This window comes from Dunckerocampus dactyliophorus, chromosome 15 (genome assembly GCF_027744805.1).
Source record: "Dunckerocampus dactyliophorus isolate RoL2022-P2 chromosome 15, RoL_Ddac_1.1, whole genome shotgun sequence".
Taxonomy (NCBI): Eukaryota; Metazoa; Chordata; class Actinopteri; order Syngnathiformes; family Syngnathidae; genus Dunckerocampus; species Dunckerocampus dactyliophorus.
In genome coordinates this window covers 1,983,557-2,005,817 of record NC_072833.1, presented here as the reverse complement: position 1 = coordinate 2,005,817, position 22,261 = coordinate 1,983,557, and the positions used below count along the sequence as shown (strand labels likewise).

At 46.2% G+C, this 22,261-nt stretch overlaps 1 protein-coding gene across 1 annotated transcript in view; it reads right to left on the bottom strand.

Moving 5' to 3' along the window:
- Nucleotides 1–22,261, bottom strand: part of plxna4 (plexin A4) — a 159,109-nt gene that overhangs the window by 41,688 nt on the left and 95,160 nt on the right. The window contains exons 4-5 of the mRNA XM_054753811.1: nucleotides 8,788–8,916; nucleotides 846–946 (exon numbers count right to left, since the gene is read on the bottom strand). Of these exons, the coding sequence (XP_054609786.1) occupies nucleotides 846–946; nucleotides 8,788–8,916 (230 nt within the window). The remainder of the gene's footprint in view (nucleotides 1–845; nucleotides 947–8,787; nucleotides 8,917–22,261) is intronic.

Genomic DNA, 22,261 nt, shown 5'->3' with positions numbered 1-22,261 from the left:
GTGTGTGAGAAGACGGCTGAGGCAGATTCTATCAGGCTAAAGTGTGACAGGCCAATCTGTGGACACCCATTTGCTGGATGTCCAGAGCGTTAATGGCCTTGCACAGACACACACGCACACGCACACACACACACACACACACACACTCCTATCATGCCCTAAAATGTGCAGCATTACAAACAAGCAAACACTCTAGAAACCTATAGGGGGCCATCCAAGCCCTTCATGATTAATTACTGTAATTCTTCTACTCAATGTGCAATTATGATCCATTAAAATACGCTTTAAAAGGCTTTGCTGTTGTTGAATGTCTTAAATGTTTAAAAATATCACACAGTTTCTTACAAAATCGTGTAAAAATGGTCCAGTAGTCCATTCACACGTCTCTCTGTCTACCCCTCGATCCTTCTTTTTTTCCTCGCACCTTGCACTTTTTCGGTCAATATGCTCCCCTCAGCCGCGTCCTCACAGCGCCAGCAGGGATGAAGGTGCTAAATGCGGGGCTCCTACATCGAGCCTCGCACACATGCCATACCCCAGAGGGCTAGCACTGACACGAGAAAGCCATTTTCAATTTACAGCCGAGTGGGAAATCAAGCGCTCTCCCCTCCTCTCGCACGCCAGACACCATCTCTACTCCCATCTTGGAGTTTGACAGCTGGCGGGGAGTGCGAACGTGTGCGCTTGCGACAGATGGAAAGACGGCGACGGCTGGATGGACGCGCTTCGAGTTGAATCGAGGATAGGCAGGAAAGTGAACAATTTAGTGTACAAATTGGCTTTAACGGGAGTCATCAGAGCCATCAGTGCAGCGTCTCTTGGCTGTGGTTGCATGGCGTACTCACGTGTTGTGCAGGACACACCAGCCGCAGTGAGGGTCTCCTGAGCCCAGGCATTCGCCGCAGGTGGAGTACTGACCACAGGCTTCCACGGGCATCCTTGAAAGCTGCAGAAAAGCACCAGGAACAAGTGTTAGCGGTCCAACGTGTCATATCCCTCACTTGTTTGCTCCACTTTTGAGAGAAGCTTTAAAGTTTTAAAGTTCAGGCTTCACTACACATCTTACAATAAAGATTTGGCAACAATCCGTCAGTTCGCAACAGGTGCTACAGATTTTTCTTCAGCGGCGCTGTTAAATGCAACAGAACGTTAGCAGTCAAACCCCAGTTTTCGTATGCTCGTGTTTTGGTATGATTGGGATTTTGTCTAAAATTTCTGCCTCGGTTTTTGTACAATATTGCACTTAACAAACTAGTTCATTTGCCCTGTGCTGTATTGTACCGCCTAGATTTCGAGGCACAGCCAGGACGTTGAAGGCATCCAGTTTGGTGGCTGCAGGATTGGGTCTTCTTTTTGCAGATGATGTGGTCCTGCTGGCTTCGATGGGCCATGATCTCACTGGATCGGTTCGCAGCGAGTGTGAAACGGCTGGTACGAGAACCAGCACCAGCAAGTCCGAGTCCATGGTTCTCGCCCAGGAATGGGTGGGGTTCTGTCTCTGGACTGGGGATGAGATCCTATCTCAAGAACAAGAGATCGACAGGCGTATTGGTGCGGCGTCTGCAGTGATGCAGACTGAGCCGAAAAGCAAAGATCTCAATTTACCGGTCGATCTATGTTCCTACCCTCAGCTATGGTCACGAGTTTTGGGTAGTGACCGAAAGGACAAGATCGCGGGTACAAGCGGTGGAAAAACACTGTCATCCGGGAGAAACTTGGAGTACAACCACTGCTCCTCCACATTGAGAAGAGCCAGATGAGGCGACTCGAGATGAGGCATCTGGCCAGGAAGCCTCCTGGATGCCTCCCTGGGGAGGTCTTCAGGGTACATCCGACCAGTAGGAGGCCTCGGGGAATACCCGGGATACATTGGAGAGATAATGTCTCACAACTGGCCTGGGAACGCCTCGGGATCTGCCGGGAGGAGTTGGACGAAGTAGCTGGGGAGAGGGAAGTCTGGGATTCCAGCTTAGGCTGCTGCCCGGCGACCCGACCTCAGATAGTCGGGAGAAGTTGGATGGATGTATCGCACTGCAAAATCAAGTGTCCAAACAAAGCACCCTACATGTTGCTGACCCACTGTCCCTGGAAAGGCAAGGCAAGTTTTTTTATGAAGCACAAGTCGTACAGAACTCCAGATGGCTTACGTGGCTTTAACATGTCAGAGACGTACATTGGCGCAACACCATGCCAAGACTTGTACACAAACCGAACTGTTTTAAAGCCTATTCTCTAAGCGACAGGAAGCCAGTGCAGAGACCTGAGTACTGGACTAATATGCTCACATTTCCTGGTTCTAGTCAGGACTCGAGCAGCAGCATTGTAGATGTACTGCAGCTGTTTTACAGATCGCTTCGACAGTCCGCTTAGAGAGCCCGGTGAGAAGGCCCTGCATTTTTTAGTGAGTGTGACTGCTAAATAACCCGCCATGCAGTTATTTTGCATTCTTTTCTCCATCTAAAATTATAATTATACTCAATAAAAATGGGTGTCTAGAACGGATTTAGTACCGGCCTTTTTTTTTTTTTTATTTTAACCCTTTGGGATGAAATTAACGACGACAACCAAGGTACCACTGTTTATGGAAAAAAAGTGGCTAAAGTGTGCAGTAGCGCTGGCGTGGACAAACACATTGGACGCGTGGACAGCTCATTAGCATTAAAGCTACAGACACACAAAAGGAATTTAGACGACACACATCCTACACATAATCCCATAGCATTCTGTTGTAGCATTGCGGCTATGATTTCATGTACCAATGCGCACACAAACCATTGTAAAATAAGAATGCAAGATATAGCAGTTAAGTAGGTAGGGCATGACTGCAAGTAAAGAGATCAGACATGCCAGTACAGTACGGCTCTATCATGCTATCTCTAAAGCACAGCCTGTAACTTGCAGGCTGTTGGATGCCAACTATATCTCTTCCCTAAAAGCGTGCCAGATCAATGCTCCCTCGCTCGCTCTGCAGCCCAAATTTCAAGGTGATTCACACACGCTGTCACAGATGACACCCGACTGCGTAAGCTACACTGCACCGTGTGTGTGTGATAGACTTGTGCACGGGGGCGGGGGTGTGGGGGGGAGGTATGTTTGTATCTGCTTGTCAAAGTGGTGCGGAAAAACAATGGGAGCGCTGGGAGAGCAAGGAAGCAACTGGTGTGTTTTGGGCTCCCTCCACCCCTGCTGTGCCGAGGCTTATTTGCATTAGATAAAGAAGATCCGACCTGATGCGCTTTACACACGAGGCTGCAAGTGAAGGCCGATGTTTAGTTATGCGCAGAGCGGCTAGACGGAACAATGGCGTCGTATCTTTACCATTTAACACTTGGTCGGGTGGCAGATGTGCCCACTTGAGGTCACATGAGCGCCGATATCATTCATTCAACATTTTCTTATCAAAAATACAGAAAACAACGACGGGCGAAACGACCCAGTGCGCCCCTTGTCTGCACTGTGCCCTCGCCGCCATGACAACAGACGACGCTGCGTGACGCTTAGAATTCCCTCACTTATCATTTCAGTAGCAAGGCACAGGCAAGGGTAAAAAATGTGGCGGGTACACCCGGGACTGGTCGCCAGCCAGTCGTGGGGCACATGCAGTATATACAAACAACCATTCACACTTATGGACAATTTAGAGTCTCCAATTAACCAACCTAGCATGAATGTTTTGGGAATGTGGGGGGAAGCACGCATGGAGAGAGGATGCAAAGTCCACACAGAGATGCCCCAGCACAGATTTGAACCCCCCATCTCCTCGCTGGGAGGACAACGCGCTAACAGTAGGACACCATGTGGTGCCATCCAGTGGACAAATATTACGACAAATTCACAGATTTTCTGCAACCCAACTCCCGCGAAAAGCGGGGATCTATTGTAGCCCAACTTGATGTTAAGATAAATGTGGGATTAAAAAAATGTTGATTTTCAGCGGAACTATTGAATTCAAGAAATAGAAACTCGTAGAAAAACATGAAGGTCGTGTCCGAGGGGATCTCGATGCCACATCGCCGTGTTTGTCAACAATCACGTCTTCAGTCAAGGTAAAAGTGTTCATTTCTCCCTTCATTCATCATTCATACGTATTTGTATGCAATTCAAAGTGTTTTCTGCATGTAAAGCTGTACTTGTAAAACTATGAAAGCGTGTTTTGTGTTAACATCCTTGGCTTTCTGGAACGGATCAATTTGCTTTACATGATTTCTTCTGGAAAACATTGATTCGGGAAGGGATTAATGACTCCATCAAGGTTCCACTGCACATTTATTTTTTAAATCTAGCAAATTCGACTGTGCAAACTGTGCCTACAGGATCTCTTGTGCAATACTGCATCAGAGCCTGCAGGGCACAACAAACCTCTCCTATCTCTTGCTTCCTTGTTACTATGGCGGCCGATACTGCTGGGCGACGGCGCGCAATTAATAAGAGATAATTTCGTTAAACGCACGTGTGTATGTAATGTACCAATAAACCCCACTGTGCCAGTAATGCATGTGCAGCGCCACGTCTCCAATTACATATCTCACGGTTATGCTCATTACTGCCGGCGGATCGGCTACAATCAAAGAGAATTATTATTTATATGCGCAGGGATGGATGGGAATAGTAATGGACAACCTGCTGTGGAGATGGGGAATTAATCACCAAGCTGCACTTCCATCAGCCTTGGCTTAGTGCCGTACCGTACTCACAGTCAACGTCTTCTACTCTTGCTGCTACGCTACGTCCCGACGTGGGACACGTTGGCGTCACGCCTGACGTGCCGCTCGATCTGTCATATCATGAAGCGGCTTAGTGGCAGCTCCAGGTGCAATAATGTTTTCACTTGACGTCCTCAAAAGGTCAAACGGAGGAAGCAATCTATTGCCGGACCGCCAAGGCATGACAAACGATTGGGATGCAATCAATCGTTTCCATTTATCTCTCCGCTCAAAGGCCGGTGACCTGAAGGAAGCTGATATTTGGCATGAGACCCCACACTTTCACCTACTAAACAAACAGAAAACCAGCACAAAATCCACAAAAATTGACAAAACCATCTACGAATAAGAAATGGAGTGAGGTTCCCCGAAGTTAGCGCCTTTGTAGAGACATGCGTCTACATGTGAGCATGGTTGACAGTAAATAGTGTGGACTCACTCTGTGTAATTGCACATTCGATTACCAAGCAGCTTAGCTCTGAGCCTCCGTTTTGCACTTTTGTTGTGTCTCCTTTCAGATGTCAATCGCTTTTATTTCTCTCTCTGCTGACGGTGACTTGAAGGAAGCTAAACACAAAGCTAACACAAAAATCATCTACAAGTGATACATGGAGTGAGGCTCCCAGTACTAGAGTAGTTAGCAACTTCATTACCTTTGTACAAATGTTGCTCTTATGTGACAATATCTCATCAAAAGTGTGCAGTTATTCTCTTGCATTGGATTTGTGCATTTGACTGCAGTTTGCTCTGAGCTTCAGTTCTGCATTTTTGTTGTTTCTCATAGAGGAAATCAATCTTATAGTTAGCTAGTTATTCATCTCTCCACTCAAAGGATGGTGTTATGAAGGAAGCTAATATCTGGCATGAGGCACACAAACCAAAAACTAACTAAATTGTACCATACAAAAATCCACACCATCATCAAATGATAAATGGAGTGAGGTTCCCAGTGCTTGAGTAGTCAGCAACTTCAGTGCCTTTCTACAAATGTTGCTTTTATTTGACAAAAAAAAAGAGTTGAATTATTCTATTGCATTAGATTTGTGCATTTGACTGTCAACAGGTTAGCTCTGAGCCTCAGTTCTGCACTTTTATTGTGTCTTTTATGTTATACTGACACAACAATTGTTGATTTCTATTTATTCACATCCTTTGTTATGTATTTTCTCCTGCTATTCAAGTCGAAATGTCCAGATGCCTCCTAATCCGAATTTAGCTGCAAACAGAAAAGACTTTCGGACGCTGCCACCATGAAATATCCGGACAATGACCTTGAGTCAGTCTGTTGAGTCAGACATTCTGCAGCCTCGTAAAGCTCTCCTGCTCTCCAAGTGTGAAAGTGTGCGTGCTATCTGCAGTAGGAACAATGACAGACCATTAGAGGGAGGACAAAAGGTAAAACTTCCAGCTTTGAGTACCGTAAGCTCCGTTGCAATCGCTTCCTCGTTAGACCACGACTGCAGCCAGCAAACGAGAACTGGGACGCCACATCTAAACACCTCCACGAGACGAATAAGCCGCCACCGCCAAATTAAAGAATGCTGATACTCAGCATCTTTGATGCTGCTCATATTAGTTGTCGGGTTTCCCTCGGGGGGAGAGATGGGGGAAAAAAAAACTTTGAATGATCTCGCTTGCACTATCGTACACATTTTCAATAATTCACACTTACAGATCTGCATTTGCTTCACGGGATATAAATAATTGAGTCTCATGAGCACACTTTGAGAGCAACAGCTTATACTGTGAAGGTGAGGCAGCGCTACAAGCGGCAGGAATATTTGGCTCATGGAGTTTGGTTACGGCTGCACGGTGGAGGAGCAGTTAGCACTTGAGAGGGAAGCTGAGGAACACACTTTCCACCTGCAGCAACTAATAGGAAACGGACATGACAACATGCTGGACATGATAACATAACAAAAATCGTCTACAAAATGGACAAATGGAGTGAGGTTCCAGAGGCTGGAGAAAATTAGCACGTGTCCACGTGTAAATATGCTCAATGCTCAATGAGGCAGCCTCACACGATATTGCAGGGGGCATTTGACTATCAAGCAGGTTAGCTCTGAGCCTCAGCTAATATCTGGCAAGACGGGCTGGGGATAGGCAAGAGAATGGATGCAAGGATGGTCTCTCTCCCAACACAGCCTACAACCTCCCCTTCCTGCCGGACTTGCCTCCATAGAGGACGTTCCAAGGGTGTGCTAAGAACAGCGGGGGAGGATCCTAAACGACCTGCTCTGATCTCGACCTCCTGTTGTGGTTTGCTCGCTTCTTGTCTCCTGTGTAACATCTTAAAACTCCTCGAGTCATGGTCCCAGGCCCCGACACAGCAGGGAGCCTCCTAATATTGTTAATGGCTCAGGCTGGGATCATCACTACAAAAGCCTTTATGCAGGCGTATTCATTATTATTGTTATTATTATTGTTATTATATGCATACATGTGAGAATTCCCCGACCCAAAACACTTAACGAAGGTCTACGTCCTAACTGGGCTAATAGACTAATTACTTGGAAGCCACTCCCTCAGCCCAGCTGGACAGAAACAATCACTTAGTGTTTATTTTTCAATATGCGCTAATTAAAGTGGCGGGACGTGAGGGAATTTACCACAAACGGGAAAGAAAATGGAGAAATGGTAATCATTTTAATGCGATATTCTTCTCCCAGACCAATTACGGATGCTAAGAGGAGCGGAAGAAGAGATGTAATTGCTGGTTAACAGATTTGCAAGACTGATAATTGGATTGCATGACAAAACAGTGCACTAAAACTGAGGTCTTTATTCAAGTGAGTACACCCCCAAGGGACGGTACTATATCAATGAGGCATTATTTGTGTAAAGAGCTGGCAACACCAGTAAGAAAACGGTGGTGGTAGTGTTATGGTCTGGGGCTGCACGAGTGCTGCCAGCAGAAAAAAGTGAATTCCGACATGTACTGTGACAACCGGGACAGTTGGGCAGTTTTCCAACATGATCACGAGCACAAACGCACCTCCAAGACGATCAAGTACCTTGCTAAGGAAGCTGAAGGTGAAGGAGTGGCCAAGTATTTCTACTCCAGAACTGAACCTGAGGAGCAAGCAATGGAGAGGAGTGCAAGGTGTCTAAAGTCGAGCAGCTTCAGCTCTGGTGGATTTCATGCCCAAGAGGATCAGGGCAGTGCTAGATAACAATGGTGCTCACACTAAATATTGACACTTAGGACATGTTTCGCTGTGAGGGGTTGCCAGCTACAGTATGTCACAGTAGTGATGTGCGTTACCACAGATTTCGTTTCCGATCCGATACTGAGTAAACGTCAGGCTGCTATCAGCGATACCGATCCTGTGCATTTGTGGAAATTCACCTAATGAGTCTGGTAAATTTGAATAAGTAGTGTATTTCATATCATGGCATGTAGAATACAAGACACTTAATGAATTTCATTCATTAAATACATTCTTTTTTAAATAAATCCTTAATTTTCAAATAAATGTAAGTTATTTATTTATTTATTTTAAACCCTGAAGTATATTGAGGTTACAATATTGCCAAGCTAATATGCAACAGGAAAAAAATCATATAAAATATGTGAAAATGGTATTTTAAACAATATAGACAACAAGTTTAATAGCAAAACCATTAAAATAAATAATTATTAAGAGCTGCTATAAGATTGAAAACTATTCACAATTCACACATGGCTCCGTTTACGTTTGAACGTTTCAGACAAACGTCACCGCAGATGGCTGAAGTATCGAAAGTATCGATATTTTAATTTGAGAATCGATTTCAGAGCATGACGAGCTGGTATGGGAAGTACTGATATTTCATCAGTATCGATCCGCTCATCACTATGTCACAGTACATGTTGGAATTCCTGTTCCCCAGTGCCGGCAGCACTCATGCAGCCCCAGAGCATGACGCTACCACCCCTTGCTTGACTGCAGGCAAGACACAATTCTCTTGCTATTTACACAGTACTGGTGAAGTATATGAACTTCTGTGGTACTGTACATGTGTATGCTATCATAAAATGCGCCTTGCTGAGGAAGCGCCATGTACTTGTGTGCACGTGTGTGCATACTGTATGTCCAACCTGGGTCTCAGACATGACGTAGAGGTAGAGGTGGTCGGAAGAGAAGGCCATGTCGCGCAGGATGGGTCCGCTTTCCACCGCTTGCACCGTCTCGTACTGCAGGGCCCGTGAGGAGCCGTCCACTCGTATCTGGGGGGGGAAGAAAAACAGAATATAAGACACACGCAAGCGCTTAAAACATGGCTGTGGCAACTTGACAACAACAGAGGCTTGGCTGAAGGATAATCCTTGGTAGGACTCTTTCTGTGGTTTTTGGGGGATTGGCGACATGGAGAAGGAGTGAGATTCATTTTCGGACACTCGAGCAACTTTCAGCACTCGTGCGCTCCAGTTGTGTGAAGCTGAGCCTTGTTAAACGTGCTCCTCGCCGCTGTGGGCTTCACAGGTAAAGAGCAGGGATAATTGGACGGGAAGCAGATGGTGGCAAAGACGGGCGAGTCCCGTTATGATTAATTACATTCTCTCAGTCAGCGGTTTTGGGTGTCGCCACCGTCATAATTATGAATATATCCTTAAGTTAACTCCTCAGAGCCATAAAGGCAGCCACGGTGGTGGTAGCCAGCATTATCTGATTCCTTTCCAGCGCCAATGAAGGGGATTAGCCGCTCTATGCTAAATGGATTACAATGCTAATCTCCGCTATCACATTAGCGCGACACAATAGGGGCCGCCAATACCGACTTCATCTTGCGGCGGGAAGGTGAGAGATCTGCACGCCGAATAACGTTTCACACAAACACAAACACACACACGTATGGAAAACATTGGCATCGTAAGGAGCATGTGTGTGCAAGATGTCAACTTTATCCTCCCCCTAGTGGCAATGAGGATAACGACGTCAACACTTAGACAAGATATTTCCAAGACTTGAGTTACTTGAAGTGCAGAATGTGTGGCATACTGATCCGCACTTGTGCAGATGGTTTTTTTTCTGTAATGAAAGAAATAAAAATGGCTATTTCATGTCCCTCTCTGTGGCAAGCAGAAGGCGCGATGGAGAAGAAGAGGGGAAGCCATTCCGGTGTGAAAGCCACAGGACTGCACTCTAGCTGTGTTGCACATTCTGGCACAAAAAAAGGAACACATTGCAAACTAAGCGCACTTGCATGGAATCAATTTGCTGCAGGCTCCACTTGCAAGTCTGAAAAACCAAACAATAGCTGGAGCATTGGGATACAAACTGTATGTGGCAAAAAAGGGGGGATAGATTGTGATTCTCTGACCTTGCGAAATAATAATAATATAAAATAATACATAATATCAAATAAATAAATAATATTTGCATATCGCGTGCGTACATGTAATGTAAGTCAGTGGTGACTGCACAAACGCATGCATTCGTCTGCATCGTGTCTAGAGCTGTCTTCGACATAGTCAATTCTGATTTGTTAGATTTTGTCCGTAGTCGACTGTTGTTTTTTTTGTTTGCTTTAAGAGCAGAGCTCATGGCGATCCCACCAAATAAACAGATGTCATTTGTGACTTTTTCCACCTCAAAGAAACAGGCTAACTCAGGAGGTTAACTCAGCATGCTAGGTGTGCAGCAACAGAACCTTCATTACTGACGCAGAAATCAAATCGCTGGCGCGCGTCACACATCAGAAAAGTGCACACAGAATAGGAACAACATGGCTTGAAAAACAACAACATCCTGCCAAAACTCTCAGTTAGCAGCCTCATGGCTAATCATTTGTCATTTGCCATAAGCACCATTGCGCACCAGTGTGGTATCTGCACTAAAAGAGCGCTTGAATATTTCACCATTTTATTTTACAATCGTGGTAATATTATGTGTTCGATGAATATTAATTCTAACAAACATCAAGTCTTCAATGAAATAATTCCGTAGGGTTTAGGTTCACAAGACGCAGAGCCAATATTCCTCAGTGCTCCGTTTCTGCCTTTTCTTTGGACAATTTATCAAAAAGCAAGACAGTTTTTCGTTGCATATGTCAAGTATGTCATCAGTATCAGTATTTAATTACCACCGCCTTTATTTGTATGGATAGTGTCAGGCTGGTGTGCGTAAATGACTTTCCTCTTCAAAAAAATGATGGTGTTTTGTTTTGCTGTGCTTTGAAATAACACACATTAGTTCCTCATAAAATAATTCTAATATAGCTCATACTTTGATGGCGTTAATATCATCATTACGTTAAATATGTAGCCATGTGGAATTACAGCAACTCGTTTTCGACATAACTTCATCCCCGTTTTGAGTCTTTGCGTCCACCGCTAAAGAAACAGATTTCGCTAAGCTTATATTCACCTAAAATGTGGTATCAATTAGGAAAAATGCAGAAACATGCTCACTAAAAATGGAAACGTGTGCGTTGATATCGGACCACTTTTTTTTTTGTTGCCTCGGTTGGCCCTGCTCCGTTCACAGCGACGACAGCGGACGTGCCGCCAGTGTCGCCACTGCCGTGTCTCCTAAATATGACACTTTTTGCAGTATTTCCACCTCCATTTCCGTGAAAGTCCGCTTCTTCGTCCTCGTCGCGTTCCCACCAGCTGTGATTCCAATGCAATCAACATGGGCGTTTTTATAACGGTGCCCCCTGGTCTGCCAGAGAATAAGAAGACGTAGCAGGAGGGATGAGTCGTGCATACTCTTTTCCAAAAAGCAAATCTAGCAACTTTGTTCAGTGTTTTTCCAGACTTGCATGAAAGTACGTATTCCTCGTATTGCTGTGGGGCCCTATGTCATATAAAAGCCCTCACACGCGGCTCTGTCTTGTTTGTGACATTAAAAAAAAACAACATAAAGAAGCGACAGAATAAAATGTATTTGTATTTCTTGTATTTCTCCTTGCTTTTCATATTTTATTACTCACGTTGTGTCTTCCCCGTTATGAGACACAACCCCCTCACCACAGGTAGATTGCAGTCCTGGGAGAAAAAATGAATCCTGCAGGAAAATGAAGCCCATAAATGCTGGGGTTGAACTACAGTATTTCTTATGACTTTCTGCCAAATGGTCATATTACATAAAATACTTCCATGCTGTCGCGGTACTCTGATTAATTCAAACTGCAACCACCAATCCTGAAATGAGCTGGTTCTGGCAGCAGCATAATACAGTAGCCCCTCCCTCCTCGGCAAACAGCCAGCCACTGTTCCAGGCGTCTTTGTCAACCAAACGCAGCTTGTCAATCAGAGGAACACCGGCTGTGAAGGGAAGCAACAAGGGTGTCTCTTCACGCGCTCTATTCATTCCGACAGCGATACAATGGGTGGATGTCTGATTGCCAAAATGTGTCCCGCTCCCCGAAAAAGCCTGGATCAGTGTCAGTCATTGCTGGAACGACTACATGTTAGCTTCAGGGAAGATGCTTGCATGATTTGACGTTAATCTGAAGGTATTAGCGCATGAATGTCATCCATCCATCTCCTAGGCCGCTTATCCTCGCTATCCCATACGCAGGGGGTACGCTGGAGCCTATCCCAGCTGGCTTCGGACGAGAGGGCGCAGGCACATATAAGCAAACAACCATTCACACTCTCATTCATACCTATGGGAAATTTAGAGTCACCAGTGAACCTAAGATGCATGTTTTGGGACGGTGGGAGGAAGCCGGAGTAACCGGAGAAAACCCACGCACGCACGAGCAGAACATGAAAGCACCATGAATGTGTCACGCAAAATTGCGATGATAGACATGGTAAGTCCATCGTGGTTTCTTCCCACTTTAAACATGGAGGGAAAGCGCTTCACTGTGTCTGTTTTCTGTCTTCCACACAGCAGGAAGTTAATGAATGTTTCCCTCCCATGCTTCTTCAATATCAGGGAAATGTCACTGCAGCATCGCCGAAGCTAGAAAACATGACCTTTATGCTTCTTGGTCTTATTTAGACCGGGCTGCCTGTGAGAGGTGGAGAAAAAAACATTTAAATTGGGAGGCAACTTATGTTTTTCTACACAGGTGTCCATCACCTGTCATTTGGGGATGTGACACCGCGTCTGAAAGCGCCGTAGGAGCACCCCCGGCTCGTTGACTGACCGCCGTGGCATTAAAGGCGCGCTTATCTAACCTTATCCACCACCATCCTGCTGAGACGCTGCGGTGAGAGGCGGACGAGATGTGACTCCGAAGGATGGTGGTGTCGGACGTGAAAGGGGACAAGTGTCTGGAGGCACTGGAGGCTCGTTTCTGCAGCCTCCGCCTCCCCGTCTTCAGGAGGTGAGCGGCAGGTCTCCCTGCTATGGTGCCTCGGAGCGTTGGGAGCGGTCCTATCTCAGAAAGCTACTCTGGTGTTTGACTGAACCACCTGCGGCGCTCTAGTCCAACCTATCAAATTGATGTGTTTTATTGTGCCAAATGCAACGTTTGGTGTGTTATCCTGGCGTCGGCCGTGACTATTTAGACGTTTGATGCTTCCAGCTCATAAAAGCATGGTTGGACGTGAAGAACTCGGACTTCAGGCCCACCCTTACAGTACCTTGCCATTTCGTTTTCTTGCCATTTTTCAAAGCAATCCACACAATTTCATCACTTTCACATGTCTGTCTCTTTCCATACTATTCCTATTTTACTATCTCATTAGAGCCACAGCAGGATGTTGCAGGCGACAGGTAGCGGCCCCCCCTTGACGAGCCTCATTTGGTGCTGACAAATATCCAACCCACCCGGGAAAAAACTGATATTCACATTTTTCTTTCAAGCCAATTACTTCCTCTCTTCTTTGCCCGGGTACGAGCCACAGTTTGCAGCAGCTAGCTCACGCCTGGGCCTCAAGGACCCCATGGAGGAGGGGGACATAATTTGAGGCAGCAAGTGTGTCTCTATTAGTGGAGCAACCTGGTGGCCGTGCTCCGAGAACGGCACACAAGCTATTATATTTTTGTGACCGCAGGGCCACTGTGTGCAAGTTAAAAGGCTTTGGGGGCCATTAAACAAGTCAACATGTTCACCCTCCCTGGAGTCTAACAGGCAGCAAATCAGCAACATTGTGTTGAGAATCAGCAGTCTTACGGATTGAATCATTGCAAGGCGTGTGGCAGCATACAGTTAGTCTCCTAGCTTCGAGTAGTCAGTGTGCAGCTTGTATGGCAGTATATATGCACCATCCGCTAAAAATGGGTCAAGATAAAGGCATTATTGTCCAAATAGGCAGTGTGGATGCCCCCACAGGTGACCAATTGCTTGGCCACTCCACCACCTTGATGGCACTCATCTGGGAGGAGTATTTGGGCTTGTAATCCATTTTGGAAAAGCAGTTTCTGCTTCAGGATGTCACAATACATTTTAGAATTCATGTATGAACCGCAGCTCCCCATTGCCGGAGGCACTCGTGCAGGCCCAGACCAGGCCCAGGAGATTTCTTACATTTTTTTGTTACACCGGATTGGGGAAAATGCTGCATTTTTGAAGACATCCGAGTTTCCTAGTGCCTGCCCGAGTTCTACTTTCCAATCGTCTGTCAGGCTGTTAATCCATCTGGGCTCAACGACTTCAGACCGGTTGCCCTGACGTCACGCGTCATGAAGGTCCTCGAGAGACTCGTGCTGGCTCAGCTGACACCCCTGCTGGCCCCCTTCTTTGGACCCTCTGCATTTTGCATATCAAGCTCATGTTGGTGTGGACGACGCTGTCATCTACGCGCTGCATCGTGCTCACTCTCGCCTGCATGGTGGGAAGGGCGCTGTGAGGATCTTGTACTTCGATTTCTCCAGTACCTTTAAGACCACTCAGCCCTTTCTGATGAGTGAGAAGCTGCTCAGGCTGGATGCCAGCTCATCCACTGTCTCCTGGATTACTGATTACTTGTCTGACAAGGGGAGCTCCCTGTCTGGTGCTGTGGTCAGTAGTGGAGCAGCACTGTCTCCATTCTTCTTCTTCGTTCACTCTGTACGCCTCTGATTTCCAGTACAGACCTGACCCCTGCAGGAGTTCTCTGATGACTGCAGTGGTTGGGTGTGTCAAAGATGGACAGGAAGTGGAGTGGAGTACAGGACATCGTAGAGTTGTCCCGGGCAAACCACCTGCTGCTGAATGTGGACAAGACCCAAGAGCTGGTGATGGACTCCAGGAGGAAGATGACTCCAGTGGCTGAGTGGAGGACGCTGGACAAACCGCTCTCCACCATGGACAACCCCACCCACCCGCTCCATCGGACAGTAGAGGGGCAGAACAATATTCCCGGTTTATTCTTGTAAAACTACAACATTGTTCTTGTAAAATTACTGCTGATTTTTCAACTGTTCTTTTTTTTAGTGTCCTTGTTGAATTCAATTTTTAGAATGTGACGTGGTCTCCAAATGGCCCCCGGCCCGCACTTTGAACACCCCTGTGCTACTCAGTTGTGTTGCCAGTAGACAATGTTGAGACATTTTCAGTGGACAGTGAATCTATTCTCCTATACAAGCTGTACACTGACTACTCTAATGTATGTCCTTTTCTGTGGTCGTGTCCCTTGAGAAGATAGAATAAAAATGCTGAGTCGTGAGATACTGTATGTACAGAAGACGAGTAGTAAATATGTCAAACTGTGAGTTATCATCTGGAATATGCAACGTGCACATTCTCCAAGTTTCCAGCAATAATCTCAACTCAAAGCAGACCAAAAATGCAAAACAAAACACGATGTGCTGCCCATGAAAGCAACAATGGAAGACGAGGGTGTGCTTCCACGTAGACATCATCCCGCCTCCGGAGACTGGGATTCCTCACCCATGATGACCTGGACAGGAATCTCGTATGAATCAGAGCCCTTCTGATGCAGCCTGGTGACGGACTTTGATCAGCGTCCTAAACATCCCCCCCAGCTGTGTGTGATAGCGATGAGGCTATCTTCATCAGACCATCAATCAGCAGCAAATTCAGACAGGATGCTGAGGAAGATGAGGCCTGATAATGAACTATTGACATCAAGGTGAGGCCATGACTTTGAACCCCCCCCCCCCAATCCATCCATCCACCATCACCACAAGTGGTCTCCGTCTGTCTCTTCCTGCTTATCAGTCTGGCTTCTTCTGTGTGGTCAATACTAATTTCCAGCTTGTTTACCGGGACAGCAGCGTAGTTCATTGAGGGCTGTGAGTGACTCCCTTGGAGATAAGGATGCACACACACTCAAAGAAAATACCACAAAATGAGCAGAAAGTTTAGTAAACAACGAGGTATAACGGTGAATGGCGGTGTGTGTGTGAATAATAGATGGGGAGTCCAGACAGTGAGAGCAGACATCAGCCTGGATCCTGTTACCACACACTTTGGACACCCATGCACACACACACGCACACACACACACACACACACATGGTGCACAATCCCAGTGACCTTTGCACACCAATTTCTAAACCTGTGTCCATGCTGGGGTACAAACCAAATATTTGACATTCCTCACACATGCACGGGCGCGTACTGCACGCTCACAAGACACAACATGAGGTACATCTGCACAATCAAATCTGTGTCAAAGATAACAAACTTAAAATGGTCATTATTTTGGTGAGCGGTAACACCGGAGCCGGTGTGTGTAGTAGTCATGGGCGATACTGGTTCTTTTCATTCGATACAGCGCCAATTATTTAGTGCCGCGTATACTTGGGTGAACTTCAGTTTTCATCATAAAGATGAAAAAACAGAAATGAATCAAATATCAGGTGTTTATGATCAAAGCTGGAGTTGATAGTGTCAAAATCAGAGATGCACGATATCTTTTTCTAAAAACTGATACCGATAACTTTCTGCTTCTCCAGACCGATATGATCCAGTTAACCGATTTTTATACCTACTTTTTACATTTAGATTTGACGGTAGTACCACATCACTACTATCAGGAGAACCAGAATATAGAGCAGAGGGAGCCACCCGGCGTGGCCCAGCAAGGTGCACTGTATTCGGGCACATGCTCCGAGCAGCCTGTGTGTCGCTACGGAGGCCAGGAGAACCCGAGTATAGAGTGGGAGGAGCCACCCGGCGTGGCCCAGTGTTGTATTTGGGCACACGCTCCGACCAGCCCAGGCGTCATAGCGACGCTGGCGTTTCAGGTGGCTGATACGTTTTTTTTGTGTGCTCCCCCCTCAGCGTGGAGCATTTGGCACAACCAGCCCACAAAATGTCTTCCTCTGAAAGTGAATGTTTGTTTACAAGTGAGCTCAGGGAAAGTTAGGACAGGCCGCTAACGCCACAGTCAGGAGAAAAAAAGGAGCGCCTGATTTGCTTACCTGCACGGTACGGGTAATCTCGCCTCATTGGAGAGTTTTTAAAGTATCGGTTATCGGAACAATTTTCAATATTTGGATTTATCGGTCCGTAGTATGTCATTTGTGTTTGAAATTCATTTCAGTTTTATGCTGGGGGGGCGCAACACAAAAGCCTGCATGTAGTAAGTTACCCCAGAAGATTTAATTATTCATTTATTAATTAATATGCATACTTTATGAGAGCAAACGATACCAAATCGTGTGAGTATCAATGTATGGATACTCCCATCCAGTGCTTCGCTTGTGCCCATTTATGTTTTGGCACACATGCATGGAAGCCTCGCTTTCACGTGTGGCGACTCATTTGATTTTTTATTTTTCGACTTGCAGTGATTTATGAGGTCGCCTCCAAAGTCTCCAATTAAAAACAGAAGCCGCTCGCAGCCAATTCCTCAGAGATAAGCAGGTGTGAATTCCTGTGTGTGTGTGTGCGTGCGCGTGCGTGTGCGTGTGTGTGTGTATCCCCCTGTCGCTTGCCCCTGCAGGAGCATTTTTCTTTTTTGTTTCTGTCCTCATCTCCCTTTATTCTTTTATCAAACCTACTGGCTTTCTGCTATTAAGAGTGGTTTCCCCCCACTGAGGAGCAAAATTGCATGGCCGGCACAGCGCAAGAGGGAGAGGCAGAGAGCGAGGAAATGGAAAAAACAAGAGGAGCGGCTGCGGTAAACCCCCCGCCTAAAGGCATGTGTTGATTCACAGAGTGCAATAACAACAGAAATCGAGCCCAGTTCTACAAACACGGATGCCCACCGATACCGTACACCTGTGCACGTCAGGGTAAAAGTGAAGTTTGCTGAATTGTAATTCACACACAGACAATCTTCTTGTTTGGATGCTGCCACAGTTGATCCGGCTTTCACTGTTTGGACAAACACGTCTGTGGGAAACATGGCAGACAGACGCTTTCGTAATCTTCTCGCTGGGAAAATGTGTTAGCCTCATGTTACGTTGTGTAGCGTCGCATCGTCACATGTGTTTAGACTATACGCTTCCCGGTGTGTACGCGTCATCGTATGCATGTGTCTTGCTTGAGTGGGCAGCGAGGGAGCAGCGGGCGTATTTCCCATCAGCCCCGGAAAGGCCGTGGAATCTCCCCACCCCCCCTTCCAGATGAATGGGTGCAGAGATGAAAAGCTTTGAGGAATGCTGGCAGACAGGCAGTGCTTTGCAGTAATCTAACCTGGGGAGGATGAAAGCCAGCTGGGAAGCAGGGACCGCAGCGAGGGGATGGAGGGGTGGTGTAAGGTGAGAGGATGAGAAGGACGCTTTTTGGTTAGTCAGAGACAGTTCTAGTGGTGAAATACCGAGACCAGAGTGGGATCGAGTGAGGATGAACACTCTACCATACAAGAAAAGGAACCAACGCTGCTTTTGTGTTGCATCAAACAACGTAACTTTACCTTTCTCACGATCATTTAAGCAAAACCTCAGAAGTAATATTGCCTAACTCCGGGTAGGACGTCTCCTGGATGCCTCCCTGGGGAGGTGTTCAGGGCAAGTCCGACCGGTAGGAGGCCTCGGGGAAGATCCAGGACACGTTGGAGAGACTATGTCTTTCAAGTGGATCCGCCGGGAAGAGCTGGACGAAGCAGCAGGGGAGAGCGAAGCCTTCCTGCTTAGGCTGCTTCCCCCGCGACCCCACCTTGGATCAGCGGAAGAAGCTGGACGGATGGGTGGATGGAATATTGGCCAACCTGCAGCTCCTGTCATATTGACAATCTTTGACTAGCGATTTTGCAGCGGGTCATTAAAAACAGCAGAATTCATGTTTTATAGAGGATCTTTGGTTTGTATTTTTGCAGCAGGTGCCGAAAAACAGGACTCTTACGTTTGACGAGCGTTTTTGCCAGAGATCCTTCAAAAGTACAAAGTGCTCATGTCATTTTTTGAGGATTTTTGACATTAGTTTTTGCAGCACGTACCTAAAAACAGCACTCCTCTCACCGACAATCTTTGACTAGCGTTTTTGCAGCAGGTTGTTAAAAATAGCGCTCCTGTCACGTAGAGTCTTTTTGGAGTAGATCCTTTAAAAAAGCAGAGTGCTCCTGTCACATTTACAAAATATTTGATTTGTCTTTTTGCAGCAGGTTCCTAAAAACAGCAGTCCTGTCATAAAGGATATTTGACTTGCGTTTTGGCGGTAGATCCTTCAAAAATAGCAGAGAGTTCCATCCGCAATTAGGAGATCTTTGACTAGAATTTTTGCAGGAGGTTCCTAAAAACAGCACTCCTGTCATATAGGGTCTTTGGTGAGCCTTTTTGCACACAGCCTCTCCTGTTGCAAAGGACATGTGACTTGTGTTCATGCATCGGGTTGTTAAAAACAACGCTCCTGTCATACTGAAGATCTTTTGCAGTAGATCCTTGAAAACAGCATAGTGCTCCTGTCACATTTAAAGCATCTTTGACCAGTGTTTTTGCAGAGTGCTGTTGTTATAATCCAAGGATCCTTGACTCCCGTTTTTGCAGCAGGTTCCTAAAAATAGCACTCCTCTCATCTGGGATTTGGACGAGACATTTTGCAGCAAGTTCTTAAAGACAGCACTCCCGTCACAGAGGATCTTTGACTTGCGTTTATGCAGCCAGTTCTTAAACAAACTCACTTTTCGAGGACTTTCGATTTTGCAGCCTAAAAACAGCACTCCTCTCATCAAGGATCTTCGACTAGAGTTTTTGCTGCAAGTTCTTAAAGACAATGCTCCTGTCAGAGAAGATCTTTGACTTGCATTTATGCTGCTCGTTCTTAAAAACAGACCTCCTGGCATATACAAGTAGAGTATCTATGACTAGTGTTATTGCAGAAGATCCTTAAAAACAGCAGAGTGCTTCTGTCATATTTTGAAGATCTGCAACTAGCCTTTTTGTGGCAGGTTCCTAAAAACAGCAGTCCTTTTATAGCGAATCTTTGTCAAGTGTTTATGTAGCAGGTTCCTAAAAACAGCAGTTCTTTCATAGCGAATTTTTGTCAAGTGTTTATGTAGCAGGTTCCTAAAAACAGCACTTCTGTCATAGGGAATCTTTGACTAGCCTTTTTGTGGCAGGCTCCTAAAAACAGCAGTCCTTTCATAGAGGATCTATGACTAGCATTTTTGCAGCAGGTCCCTATAAACAGCAGTTCTGTCATAAAGGATGACTGACTAGTGTTTATGTAGAAGGTTGCTAAAAAGAGCAGAGCGCTCCCGTCAAAAAGACAATCTTTGACAAGCGTATTCCACATTGTAAGGGTGATAGTGACGGTCGTGGTCAAATGAAATGAAAGCCAAGCGTGAAAATGTGCGCTGTTGTAATTACAGTAAGTCAGTTGGAGGGAGTGATGCGCGGCGTAATTGGGGTTGTCAACGCGTACGCCAAGCCAGCGTTTCAGCTCGGTGGAACAAACCCAATTGCAACACCGCTGGCTGAGCACTGGAGTGGCGTCGAGTGCGGCAGGCGACCGCAGTCAAGGAAGAGGAAGAGGGGAAACTCGTTCTTTTTTTTTAAATCATAATGCAGGTGGAAAGGGGCTGTCGCCGCGGCGACAAATCTCCCCCACCCATGATCAACCTCCGCAATGAGCAGAGCGCACCCCAGCGGAGCGCTTCCCGACCCTAATTGAAATTTGGAGGTATAAGAGGATTGCTGCACAACACAAGCTGACAGTCGCCCATTCACAGAATATCCTCTTAGACTTCTTTCTGTCTTCTGTGTGCGTCTCTCCCAGGGAAAGAATTAACTTTTATCTGCCGTCAAGTGTTAGCGCAGCTTACAGTCGTCGCTATCGAGTATGCGACAGGTGAGCCGTCGTACTTCATACTTGGCTTGTTTGTTTTCCATCGCTGTTTCTACTGCAGGCGGCAAAGTTGACGGCATTGAATAAATTGCCGCTTGTTGCCGAGAGTTGTGTTCCAGTGACGAAAAGTTTTTCTTTTTAGAGAGTCGGCTCTTTTGGTCAAAAGAGCTCCTCAGATTTTTTCTTAAATCAATAATAATAATGATAATAAATAATAATAATAATAACAACAACAATATGTGTAAAATTAAATGACTAATCTCCAGAATAAACTAGTACAAGAAAATACCATAATAATAGCATTCCTCCCCAGCCACTTCGTCCAGCTCCTCCCGGCGGATCCTGAGGTGTTCCCAGGCCAGTTGACAGACATCATCTCTTCAACGTGTCCTGACTCAACGAGGCCCCCTACCGGTCAGACGTGCCCTGAACACCTCCCCGGGGAGGCGTCCGGGAGGCATCCTGACCAGATGTTCCTGTCCCACACATTTTGACCAATCGGATTTAACCAAAATAAGTTAATTAAAAAAACCTCAGCTCGTTCACGTCAAAGAGCCAGCTCCCGCCGTTCTCTCCAAAGAGCCGGCACGATGGGCCGACATCAAATCCAGTCCAATATCTACACCAAAGGTACCAAAGTTGAGAGAAGGTAAAGACCTGCTAACTTCACCAACCTGGGGAACCTGACTCCAATCCGGCTAGCCTGGTCTTTTGCACAAATGCTGCATTCAAATGTGTTGCTGCCACACAAACAAGCCATCCTCGTCATTGCCCGTCATTCATTAATTCACAGCTAAACAAGCGCAGCCGTCCCTGTAAAATACTTTCTTTACAACATAAACAAGACAATATACGCCCCCCTTGCTATGATAAAGCTTATTTGTTACCGTCTGTGGGGAAGCGAGGAGAAGGTGGTGCCAAATTCAGTGTGATCAGGACAGAGGAAGTCGTTTAAAAATGAGTCATCATAAGTAAACACGAGGAGGCGGCGGCGGCGGCGGCGGCCTGCAAAATTGTCAAATAATTAAGACAATGCATTTCACACAGGCTGGCTCTATTTGCTTCGTGCAGGGAGGAGATAGGAGGCACACATTTTGCTCAACGGAGTATTAAATTACACGGTTCACGACGCCGCTGTTGGCCGGGATGACTGAATAACAAGAGGACGCTAAAGCTAACATATACAGTTATATACATCAGAGGTGTTCCACTACAGGTTGTCCTCGGTGGTAACAAAAACACGGCCATGAATGAATTAAAAACGCAGTTCTGGTCTGTAAACACGAGACTTGCTCGAGAGAATACGTGCCACGTGCTGGGTGGAAGAACACAGTGTGAAGAGGGATAACATTGCCTATTAACTTTTTATGCGCCATGATGTCTCCCAAGCGGCAGTGCGCCAGAGAAAAGGAAAGCCACCACCACGGACGTGAAAAAGCTCAGACAGGAGACACACCCGCCGATATTGCTCAACTGTTGTGACCATCACCAAG